At 38.1% G+C, this 12,273-nt stretch overlaps 1 protein-coding gene across 1 annotated transcript in view; it reads right to left on the bottom strand.

Moving 5' to 3' along the window:
• Positions 1-657: 657 nt before the first annotated feature.
• The window catches only part of LOC124795998 (transient receptor potential cation channel trpm), a 186,217-nt gene continuing 174,601 nt past the window's right edge, over positions 658-12,273 (bottom strand). Inside the window, exons 15-17 of the mRNA XM_047260080.1 lie at positions 9,671-9,874; positions 4,077-4,234; positions 658-3,970 (exon numbers count right to left, since the gene is read on the bottom strand). Of these exons, the coding sequence (XP_047116036.1) occupies positions 1,621-3,970; positions 4,077-4,234; positions 9,671-9,874 (2,712 nt within the window). The 3' untranslated portion in view covers positions 658-1,620. The remainder of the gene's footprint in view (positions 3,971-4,076; positions 4,235-9,670; positions 9,875-12,273) is intronic.

Consider the following 12,273-nt stretch of genomic DNA (forward strand, 5'->3'; position numbering starts at 1 on the left):
ATCAGTGAGAAAACAGTAACACTCCCTGCTAACTTCATGACTGCAGCAGGAAAGTGACAATTTCAGAGAAATTATGAAAGAGAAGCTTTACACTAAATTCATCTGAATGGTAAAATAGGTATTATCACAAATGTATTAAAAATACCTGCCAAAGAACAGCAATGAAGAATAGCAAAATAATTAAGAAATAGTGATTGTATGACAATAAAATCATCCAGTAATTTGAAAATGTGATTTCACTGGTAAAATGGCATTCTTTCAAAATCCACAATATTTTCATGTTCCATGTAATTTAACAAAGAAATGAAGTCCATGATATTCACGAGAGTAAAAGCAGGATCTCGCAAAATGTAAGTCAAGTCGCCTATATTATAAGTCCAGCACTTCTTTAATGACTGAAAGACAAAAAAAATATAGAAACAGTAATGATCAGTAGAAGTGAGAACTTTCTCATTTTTCTGCTAGTTGCGTGTTGTACACTTTGGGGTGTTGAAGATGACTGCAAACATCCTCTCTCTCTCTCTCTCTGTCTCTCTCTCTCTCTCTCTCTCTCTCTCTCTCTCTCACACACACACACACACACACACACACACACACACACACACACACACACACTTTGTTTTAAATGCTACACACACACACACACACACACACACACACACACACACACACACACACACACACACTTTGTTTTAAATGCTTTTTAAAAAAAGAAAGAAAAAACAGCTGTGCAGTGATGCCTCTTGTGATATAAGAACAAGTCATCGAAACTATACTGTCTCCACTAATAAGATGAATAGTTGATAGAGTCTTAGTTTCATATGCACCATGCCATACAACTATGAGTTTTACATGGAAAATGACAGTGCTGATGTACTTCATACCATGAAAAATAACACTTTTACAATGGTACCAAAGATATGTCATTTGTAACATATACTAAAATAAATGTCCATCCTGAAACCTCCACATAGCAAGTATCACCTTGTATAAAAATTTGTACACAGGGATCAGTATGTTTCCAATGAATCATACATATTATTGACTGGTCACATCCAGATAACGGCGGCAATTTTGTTCATATCAATAAAAATCCATTAGTCACAGATTACTGAAGAATCTACACAATCACATGAAGCAGTTGCACTTTCACCTGTGGTTCATCATTTCTAGTGATATCAATAATTCAGCTTTCCATCTACTACAGTTGTTTAAATTGTCATGCCAGTAAGTAATAGCATATGGTTTGCATCTGCTTTCCTTCTTCACAATTTTATTGGATGAAAATAATGGAATACTTCTAAAAATGGATACATGTAAATAACATTTAGGCCCTGGCATATACTGTTTCATTATTTAAATCGTATCCAATTTATGAGCACTAATCTCCAGGACTTTTGTCACTCATTTATTTGCTACACTAGCAAACGTATGACATGAAAACTGAAAATATTTATGTTGCAAATTTGTGATATGACTTCCTGATTACACTTTTTTCCCTTACACAATGGCAGATTTCTGACATATTGACACACACACACACACACACACACACACACACACACACACACACTCACAGTGCACAATTTAAACAATTATGGCAGCTAAGATTTCACAGCATCAACACATTGTTTCTGATGTTGGCACTAAACTGTTTTTGCTTCCACTTTTGCTTCCACCATCTGCTTCCTGCAGCTGTTGCATTTCTGTGTCACCACCAAACATATTGGGACCCTGAGTTGTGGGAGTGGGTAGGTCTCTCACATCAATTGCACTGCTCCGGCGTAGTGGCCTTGATGGTTGATTTGGGCTTCGATATTCGGGAACTTCATTTGTTACTGTTAAATAGAAAGCACTATCAACAGAATCCTCTTCGTTATGAATACGATGTTGAATTAACCCTTCCATCAGCTGGTAGTCACTCTCTTCTGCATCTCGCAAGTGTTCTTTCTCCAAATAAAGAGCCATCTCAGGATTTGACATCTCTGATGTGTGCCTTGTTCTGTGAGGAACTGCTTGATCACCAGGACGAGGTGGTGAAAGAAGGCGAGGTGTACGAGGAGGGCTTAGAAGGCCACACACTGTTTCCAGTTCATCTGTGATACTTGTGTACTCTGTGTGCATAGCCAACAACATTGATCTAGGATTTCCAGATGGAGGGATTACAGTGATCCTTGGTTCAGCCCAGGTGACACTGCGCTCCACAGTAACACGAGGAAAATCTATTCCATCCAGAGAATCTAGTCCTGTGGCATTTTCTGGTTCTGAATGTGTTTTGCTCAGCTGTCTCCTTGGCATCAGTGGTGGTCGGTGGGAACTGCTACCTCTTTCTGACCCATCAGAACTCTGTCTTCTGAACCCACTGAGGTCTTTCTTATCTGTTCGCTGATCAAATGATGAACTTCTTATAAACTCATTCCGTCCCAAATCTTGTTCAGCTGGCTCTGAAGTTGCCATTGAAGGTGGTACTGGTGGAAGTATTGCTGCTGTTGCAGTAGCTGACTCCAAATTTTCTTCATCCACACCTAAATCTGTTTTACTTCCTTTGAGACTGCCTACAGGCTCAGCAAGTGAGTTTCCAGACACACTTTCATGCTTTGAAATATGGGCAAAAAATCTGGTTTTGCTATTGGAATGTATGCTGACCTTATCAAATGATTGTGTTCTTTCCTTTTCTTCTTCTGCTTCCTCCTCCTCCTGCTCCTCAAAGAAATCAAGTGGCTTTGATGTTGAGGGTTCTGGGGATTTGGACTTGTCATCATACCGCAAGTGTAGGCCCTCACCAAACATAAATGGATCTGGCCTAACTTCTGTCAGTGATCTGACAGGTCTTCTTCTTTCTCTGCCAAGAAGTGGAACACTTAAATGTCTGTCCGTATGGTCACTTAAATCTGACTGTGTTTTGTGTTCATCTGTGGTTGTTCGAAGCCTGACATCTGCAAATTCTGCTAAAGGTTCTCTGACATGGGTTGCCATGAATCTGTGGATGACGGCAAGGTGGGATAGTGTCTGATCTGCTAAATCCTCCAGCTTTCTAATTCTAAACTCCACAGCTTGAGAAGATGAAGTCTGACTGTTAACTTTCTGATTAATATCTTCAATTTTTTGATACATGTTTTCAACACGTTCTGCAGTATTCTTAATCCTTTCATCACTTGACATTTGCAATTTTGTTTCTTGTTCACGGAAATAACCTTCTACACATTCCTCTTCAAAGTCGTACAGACGTTCCATGTCATCAACATCCAAGAATAACTTCAAAGCATTATCATATAATTTACTCACTCCCTTCACTTTTTGCCTGCAGTACTTCAGTAACAAGGCAATATGGCATAGGATGATTAATGGAGGTGGCAGAACAGGTTTCTGCTCATATTCCATTACAACTGTAAATCTTTGGAACATCCATACCTGATGTGAAACTGCATTTACTTCATTGAAAATATTATTGAACACAGCTATTAACAAGTTAATTAGCAGGATGTTGGCAACTAAGAGGTATGTTGACATCACAGCTGGTGTAATCCATCTACCCATTGGACAGTTTGGCATACCAGGTTCATCTCCACATGCAGGGTCAATATCATTTGCAAATACCTCTCCATAAAGCATAAAATATGGCTGAAAAAAAATATGTTTAACAAGTGACCAGCTGAAATCATTATCAGGAAACAGTATTGACTGCCGACAGACTCCAAAGCTCATCAACACCACAAGCAATAACACAACAAAATAAATCATGTTCTTCACCATTTTTCCCATCATGGTAACCAATGGACCAAGGTATTTGTTCACACCAAGGATGTTGAGTATTCGTAAGTACCAATAGATAATATCCACACAAAATATAATACGCCCAACTTTCATTGATGATGGGCGTAGGCGAAGACTTAGTCCTATTAGGAAAAATATGATTGCAGCAGCATCACATGGATTCCACATATTCCATGTCCAGACCGAGAATTTGTGGCTGTTGGCAGAAATTTTATTCATAAACATTGTGTAAACAGTATTATAACAATTTAATATAAAACTGTACGTTGAAGTATTTGTTAAGATATAGTTACGTAACTTACCTAATTGCTACTGGTTCTGAAGATATGATTTCTCTAATTTTTTCACATGCTAGTGTACAGATATATGCCACAACATATATTTCCTGCCAGCTGAGATTAGGCTCTGTTCTTATTAAGACAACATATGTAAAAATTACAAGGAACACCATGTAACCAATCTGGAAAAAAGGTATACACAAAAAATAATTTTTCTGAAGTCCTGGTGATGTTTTAAGGAAAGCTGGAGAATATTCAGTAATGTTTTAAGAAATAACAGTTTCAGGAGTGGGATTAAAACTCAGGATGAAAGGATTTGCAGATGACATTTCTATTTTCAGTGAAAGTGAGGAACAGTTGGCTCTGAGCACTATGGGACTTAACTACTGTGGTCATCAGTCCGAAGAACAGTTGAGAGACCTATTAAACTGATGAAGAGTCTAATAAACAAACACTATAGATTGAGAATAAGCCATAGAAATATGAAAGTAATGTGGAATATTGAAAATGAGATTGGCAATGAACTTACTGTAAAAGTTGGAGGGCACAAAGTAAATGAAGCAAAAGATTTCTGCTACTGAAGTTGCAACATGAGGTCTTGTAGGAGGTCTGCGACCATAAGGTGAATTGAGAGCATTTTTGTATGTCCCTGCTGAATGAGTCACATGAAATAAACAGATCACTTGTTGTTCAACAACTTATATTTGATGCATTTCACATGTAGCCCATCTTCAGAATGATGTACAAAGTCTTCATACAAAGTAGCATCACATGCATATGTCCTCACCTCCACTACTCAAGTAATGGCAAGTAATGTTACAAAACATACCTATCAAAATGTGTCACCAGGTGGTGTGGTTGTATTGATGACTCACCATTAATTGACGACTGATGGTGAGGACGTACTATTATGATGCTATAATTTGTAGGAAGACATTTTGTTGACCTTCAGCAGATAGGCTACATCTGCAACGCATCAAATATAGATTGTTGAACAACAAGTGACTGTTCATTTGGAGTGACACATTCAGCACTGATATAAGCAACAATGATATAAGAAGAAGACTATCACAGGTAAGCAAGGCATTCCTCACAGAAAGAACCCTACAGTATGAAACATAGGTCGTGACTTTAGGAAAAAAATTTCTGAAGATGTATGTTTGGAGCACAGCATTTTGAGTCATGACTGTATGGTGATGAGGAAAGAAGAGAACCAAAGTATTTGAGATGTGGTACAACAGAAGTATGTTGAAAATTAGATGAACTAGTATAAGAAATGAGGAGGTTCTCCAAAGAACAGGTGAGGAGAGGAACAAGCCCACCAATCATGAACAGTACCTACATACTAATAACTGTCATCCTGTCCACACGAAGAAGTGACTCCTATATAGTAGATAGCACACCTGCAATGCTAAGAATTCCTTTGCCCAGTATGCTGGTCTCACTATGGCCCTCACAGGCAGACAATACCCCAAAAAACTGTCGGCAAGCAATTCCCCATGCCATATCCCCACACAATCCCACCGTCCCAAGAACTCGCTCCAAATGAGCACTTGCCACTCATCACCCAATATCATACCATCATAGAACAACTGAACCCTGTCCTTTGCCAGGACTTCAGCTATCTATCACTGTGTCTGGAAATGAGGGACAACCTATTTGCAGTTCTCCCTGTCACTCGTAAAGTAGTGTTCTGCCACCCATCTACCCTACACAATTGCTTGGTCTATCACTAAGCCACTTTACTCCTGACCCCATGCCACGTGGGTCATAGCCCTGTGTTAAAGACTCAGGCCCGAGACATGTCCGACTCATCCACCAAACACATCCTACTCCAGTCTCATAACAGGCTTATCCTATCCCACCAGGGGCAGGGCCACCTGTGAAACCAGTCATGTCATATGCCAGCTCTGCTGCAGTTTCTGCACAGCAGTTAATGTGGGCTTGACCACCAGGCACCAACCAACTGTCCACACAAATGAATGGCCACCACCAAACTGGGACCAGGAGTAGAGTTTACTACACAGTGGCAGAAGACACTGCTCAGCACAGCATGCTTGATTTCAGTGACTGTTTCACAATCTATAGACTCTGGATCTTTCCTCCAGCTTTAACTTTTCTGCAGTGCATAGTGGGAGCTATCCTTGCAGCATATCCTTTGTTCATGTAATCCTCTTGGCCTCAACATCCTCTTGCATCTACAGCCTCTTCCTCATCATCTCCCATTCCCCTGTTTTGTCAGGCCCTCCCAATCTGCCCTCCCACATCATGGTCATTGTGTGGTGCATGAGCTCACCAGTTCTGGTGTTCGTGTGTCACACACTGCACCTGCTGCCTCTCCTACCTCATTGCTATCTCACACATCTTCTGCCTCCCTCTGTGCCACCGGCCATTCTTTCTCAACTCTTTGCCCACTCTCTGCCTTTTTTGTTCCCTCACATACTACCCAGGAATTTTTTCATCTGGGAGGAAACCGGAAAAACCTAGGAATTTTTTAGAATTCCAGGGATTTTTCACTGTTTTAGTCTTCAGTTAATTTTTTGCAATTTTGACTGGTGAGAACTGAAACAGCAAAATGTGTCAAAGGCTTTAGAACAAAGACTGAGGAATTCTTCATAAAAGTTAACTGCTGCTGACGAGTGTGATGTCACAATTGTTTCCATTAAGTTTGCTTGAGCAGTTGCCCGTGGGCTCACACGCAAGCACAGTTGAGGTGTGTATGGGCAGTACCTTCTCCTGCTTTGGCTACTCGAATTGTGGCTGTTAGCTGTATTAGCAGTAGTAACAGGCAGCCAGATGCTACCTGAAAACATTTTTCTGGCATGCCCAAGATGCTAGATTAGCGCACGCGCTTAGCAGTCTAGGTTGTAGTGGAGAAGGGGTTAGTTTCCACGTAAGCCATGTTTACATTCAGAGATTTTGCTTTTCCTCTTCGAGTACTTTTCTCACATCAAATGAAAACAAAACCAATTTTTGTGGTTGGGAGTTATCAAGTGAATTAAAATAAATTCACATAATTACAGAAGGCTAACATATGTTATTAGTTTCAGTTTTCTGATTTTATTTTATTTCCACATTTTTTACAGTCAGTGGCCTTGCAGAACAACAAAGTTATTTTTGTCAGTTTGCTAACTAAATGTGCCTTTTATTAATCTTTTCCCCAGAGGCAGTCAATTTATAAGAAGAGAAGTGTTTCATTCTGCACTGTTCACTGAATTTCAAGTGCACATTTTCATCATTTCGCATGTATGGCATTATGCCATAATAAAGAACCAAATATGAGATAATATAATATTGTCACTACAAGAAAATTTTCATCCCAAAAACCACACTAAAAAGCTTAATATCAGGTTGGGGCCCAATTCACTGTGAATCTGGATGTATGAATGTGCACTTTAAGCTGAATTATGCATTTTAGTATGGTTTACGAAACTGTCAAACTCTTGGAGTATTCTGTTTCTTTTACGATGTTATGTAAGATTTCTTAATACAATGTATGTACAAACATATGGGCTTCCTATGTTGGTGCTCTCTAGCAACTGCTAAAATGAAGTTATTTCTAACAGGTGATGGGAAAATATAGCGAATTGTGCTTTGAAATGCATTAGTTCTAAGTAAATGTCTTTTTACTCAAGATGAATTATGTTACATGTGCAAATGTGCAATGAATTTCTTAAATCACAGAGCATTTGACTCTCATTTAAAACTTAACACATTGAGGACTAGTGACTAAGAAGAATTTTAAGCCCAGAAGACCAGACATTGGTGTCATTATTTAAAATTTTACTGGCACATTTGTGTGATGTATCTTAAAGTGTAACACATGCAAAAAGACCAATATTATATGTGAAAGCTTAGCTTTTCTTGTAGCCTATTGATCTTCAAGACCAGTATTATATGTGGAAGCTTTAACTTTTCTTGTAGCTACACTACTTACATGAAATTAAACCATAAACTTTTCCTATTAATGTGTTCACACCACTTAACAAATGTTTCTATTGGCTGTCTACATCACGTGTCCTATGCTCTGAATATCTGCTGTCATTGGCTGGCAAGAACAGGTGACATGGCTTACAAAAGCGAATTTCAGTCTCGATTTCAAAGCTGTGGAAACTAACGTACAGTTTCAAATCTATACTTTTGTAAAACGAATACAAAAATACGCAGCGTGTTTTAATATGAAAATATGCAGCATAGATGTTGCTGCACACCACAGATCTTTCCAAAACTTTTTTTTTTTTTTTTTTTTTTGGCCAAGTTTTTTTGTTCTCTGAAGTTTCAAGCTGGTGTATGAAACCTTTGACATTCAAAGGATTGATATTTTTACAGCTCCAAAGGAAAGTATACTGCCACTCATCATGGAAGAAGTGTATTTTTTACCTTGGAAGAAGTGTATTTTGACGTGGGAAAAGTGCGTTTTTAACCAGGAAATCAGAGTTCCCCCCCCCCCCCCCCCCCCCCCCCCCCCCCCCTTGTCCGCATATACACCTAGGTCACCCAGGTGTGTGTGTGTGTGTGTGTGTGTGTGTGTGTGTGTACTCTAGCTTGAGAGCTATTAAAAGAAAAGGATTTGCCCAAAACATAGCATATTTTTTAGTTCTCTTTGTATGGCTGTTGAGTTGTTACCTTTATTCCTAAGTTATTTACAATCTGCTAGAAACCATATCAAACTTTTAATAAAGATTAGTTGTTAAATCATCCATCAGTCATTACAAGTCCTTTTTCCTTCATGTTTGCTTCAGCTTAAGTAATGCTCTGTGCATGTGGAAAACACCAAGTTGGTCCACAATTGTCATCCACACTAAACTTGGGTAAGTTATTTCACAGGTTGGAGAAAGGCAACATTGTACCACCTCCAACAGGAGCATCTCTAATAAGATACTGCAATGTTCAAATAAATCTTCAAGTTGAGACTCTTTATTATTTTCATTGTCCAACATGCTCTTTTCAGTGCTTGTACTTAAATGTGATCTGAACTTTTCAGTAAAAACTAGTGTGTGACACCAGGTGGTAATAACCAGCTCGAACAACACTAGATTTACTATGAATATTTCAATAGAAGAGTCTGGTCCTGGCAGCTGGAGATGGCAGTCATGTGTGCATGAGGTGTGTGAATGAATGTGTGTATGTTTCCTTTTCTGATGAAGGCTTTGGCTGATAGCTAATATGTAAGTGTCTTTTTGTTGTGCCTCTCTGCAACTCTGTGTGTCATATTTATGGTGAATAGCAATCTTACCTTTTCTGTATGTTATTGAGCAGGAGATTTTGTTATATTGCCTATGCCCAACAACGTGCTTGAATAAATTTTCCTTTTCCTATCTTTTCCAGAAGGTAGGCTGTCTGTTAACTTTTCTGCTGATTAGCTTGACAGTGAATAATAATTACAAATTGCTAGGAGTATAAAAAAGGAAGGGAGAGAAAAGATAACCACCCACCAACAGATGAATAGTGGGTGGTGTATAATAACAAATCATTTTTTATCTTGGGCTCTAATTTCAGCTTACACATATTCAGCCCTGCCCAACATGCACACGCACACACACACACACACACACACACACACACACACACACACACACCTATGCTCCCATAAATATTTTAAATTTATTAATACATACCGAATGTGCCCAGAATTTTGTTATTGGAGCTGTGTAGAATTCATAAAGCTTTTTCTGCATTCTAAGTGGTCTGTTATTTTTAATTTCATAGAAATCTAAGGGCATGTGAAAAATCTGGCTTGAATCATCTCCTTCAGCAAGTACTTTTCCGTTTTCTTGGACAACTGTGTCTCTCATTGCTACACTGTCATGAGCTATTAAAGCCTGGAAAAAAGGATAAATACATTAGTTTTATGAATATAGTATTTGAAACATCAATAAATTTGTAAGTAGATGTTTCTGATGAAATCATACCTACTTTAAAAATGATCAAAACTGGAGAATCAATTGCAGGTGCTATTGCATGGACTGAGTGAGTCTCTGCTTACAAAGATATTAATCTGTGAGTAGCCATATAGGATGTAATAAAATATCAGAAGGTAATACCAACAGTAAAATGAAAAGATCTCTAATACTCCACTTTCCAATAGTACAGGGTATTGTATATAAGATAAATTGGTAGTATAAAGGGCAGAGCACTGGCACTTAATGCAAAACAGTCTGCAGTGAGTACTGCAATATTGCCATTTCTTTCATAAGACCAGGTTTTACTGATTTTCAAGTGTCATGTGCAGAGAGAGAGAGAGAGAGAGAGAGAGAGAGAGAGAGAGAAAGTGTGTGTGTGTGTGTGGGGGGGGGGGGGGGGGTGTTCCTTTCATTAGGTGTTTTCTATATAAGGACATTCTATGGTAGGGTGAAAAGTGGATAAATACATTATTTCACATCCACATCTCAAAAATGAGAGAAATTTTGAGCTTTGGTTTTGGCACTTGATTGTATATGGCATCTAGTGATGTATGTGTATATTAAGAAAGTATAACAGCGGTTCTGACTGAGTGTAGCCTAGTGCGGGGCTGGAAACACCTGAAGACTGTTGTTGCAGATATATAAGCTGATAGATGGAAATTTGGACATTGTGTTCCTCCTTTATGCTTATGCTTGTAGGTAAAGTGTAAAGAGAAGTCTCACTTAACAAAATATGAGAAAGTTTCCTACAAAGCCTGCATTAATCAGTATGGAGAGCCCCTGAGAGATGCATTTATCAGTAGCAGTGTGAAAAATTCACGGGTAGCAATTGCAGGGATTGGGGCTGTAGCCCAATGGTTCCATGAAAAGGTGAAACATTTTGTGGGAATTTGTTGCCTGCTGCTGATAGAACGTCAGTTTATCACAAAGAATAATTGAAAGTTAATAAATGATATTTCAGTAATGTGGGAAATTCAATAGCCACAATGTTCTTAGATTCACATGCTTAACTACTTAGTCGTCTTTGTGAGAGAGATCACAGATATGTAAATTGGAATGTTAGCTACTACTGCAATCACAGCAGAGGAGGAAAAGAGTTTCATTTAGGGGTTAGAAGCCTCACCACAATGTCATAGCATTGTGTAGAAGAACATATACTGACAATTGCCAGCACTGAGGACTCGGCACATCCTTGCCACATATAACACATTGCAAATGATCATGCTGGTCGCTCGATACTATACTGGGTGACTTCTTCAGATGAGCAATCAAGAAGAACAAATTTTGCAATCCTCTACTTAAAGTTACTTTGTCAGTATTGAGAGGGCACATTATTGTTTGGTTAAGAGTTTAAAAATAGATCTGGTTGAGAAGATATTGTGAGAATGAGCACGAGAATACAGTGTGCACATTTATTGTGTTGACACATTTGGTTGACAATGAATGCATCTAAAGTCAGCAGACAAACATAAAACTTCTCTATTTGGGATAGCTGTAAGGTAATGTATTTATGTTCTTTGTTAGTGAAAATATAGCTTTATGAAATCACCTAATAGTCTATAAGGTAAAGACGAATGCATCAGCAGTAGACTTGCACATAACATTTGAAAATAGGTATTTTAATATAAAATCCAACCTTCCAGTTTTTCATTTCTTGGCCATCTTTTACGTTTTCTAATCAGTAATTAGTGTTCCACTCTTTTGCTACACAGACTTTGTGCTTGTGTGAAATATATATAATAAAATTCTAAGACTGTAAGTTTTTCATTATTAAAATATCAAAAGTGTACAAATTACACTCATGTAGCAAAAGACCATACTCAACAAAGTCATATGGGCAGTATCAGCATAAAGATGGAATGATAAAGCTCAAGTTTGATGCATTCAAGAATGATGTGAAGATACACAAAAATGGGAGACATAATGGAAGGTAGGACATATCCTTAAGACCTGTGCATACTTCAATCCACCCATTCAATATAACACAATATTTTTTAAATTAAATACTAGCAGTTCAGTCTTAATGAAGTAAAGCACTACTTATTGTAAGCAAAAATGGATGAGGTATGAAAGTGGTGACATGTGATGAATTCTTACTATTCAAAATGGTTATTTAAGATACTTCTTAAATTTAGATATGGAAAATAAAATCTTCAAGCTGGAGTACCTAATGAAAATCCTGTTTAATAATGTGATTGGCATAGGTTCTGCAGCAACAAAAGAGACCACATTCAGTCACTAATTTTGTAAAGTGTCTGAATGTAAGAATTAAAGTTATTCCTTTAAATTAGGTGCCAAAATGTGCAGTTGCATGGACC

Source organism: Schistocerca piceifrons, chromosome 4, assembly GCF_021461385.2.
Source record: "Schistocerca piceifrons isolate TAMUIC-IGC-003096 chromosome 4, iqSchPice1.1, whole genome shotgun sequence".
Classification (NCBI taxonomy): Eukaryota; Metazoa; Arthropoda; class Insecta; order Orthoptera; family Acrididae; genus Schistocerca; species Schistocerca piceifrons.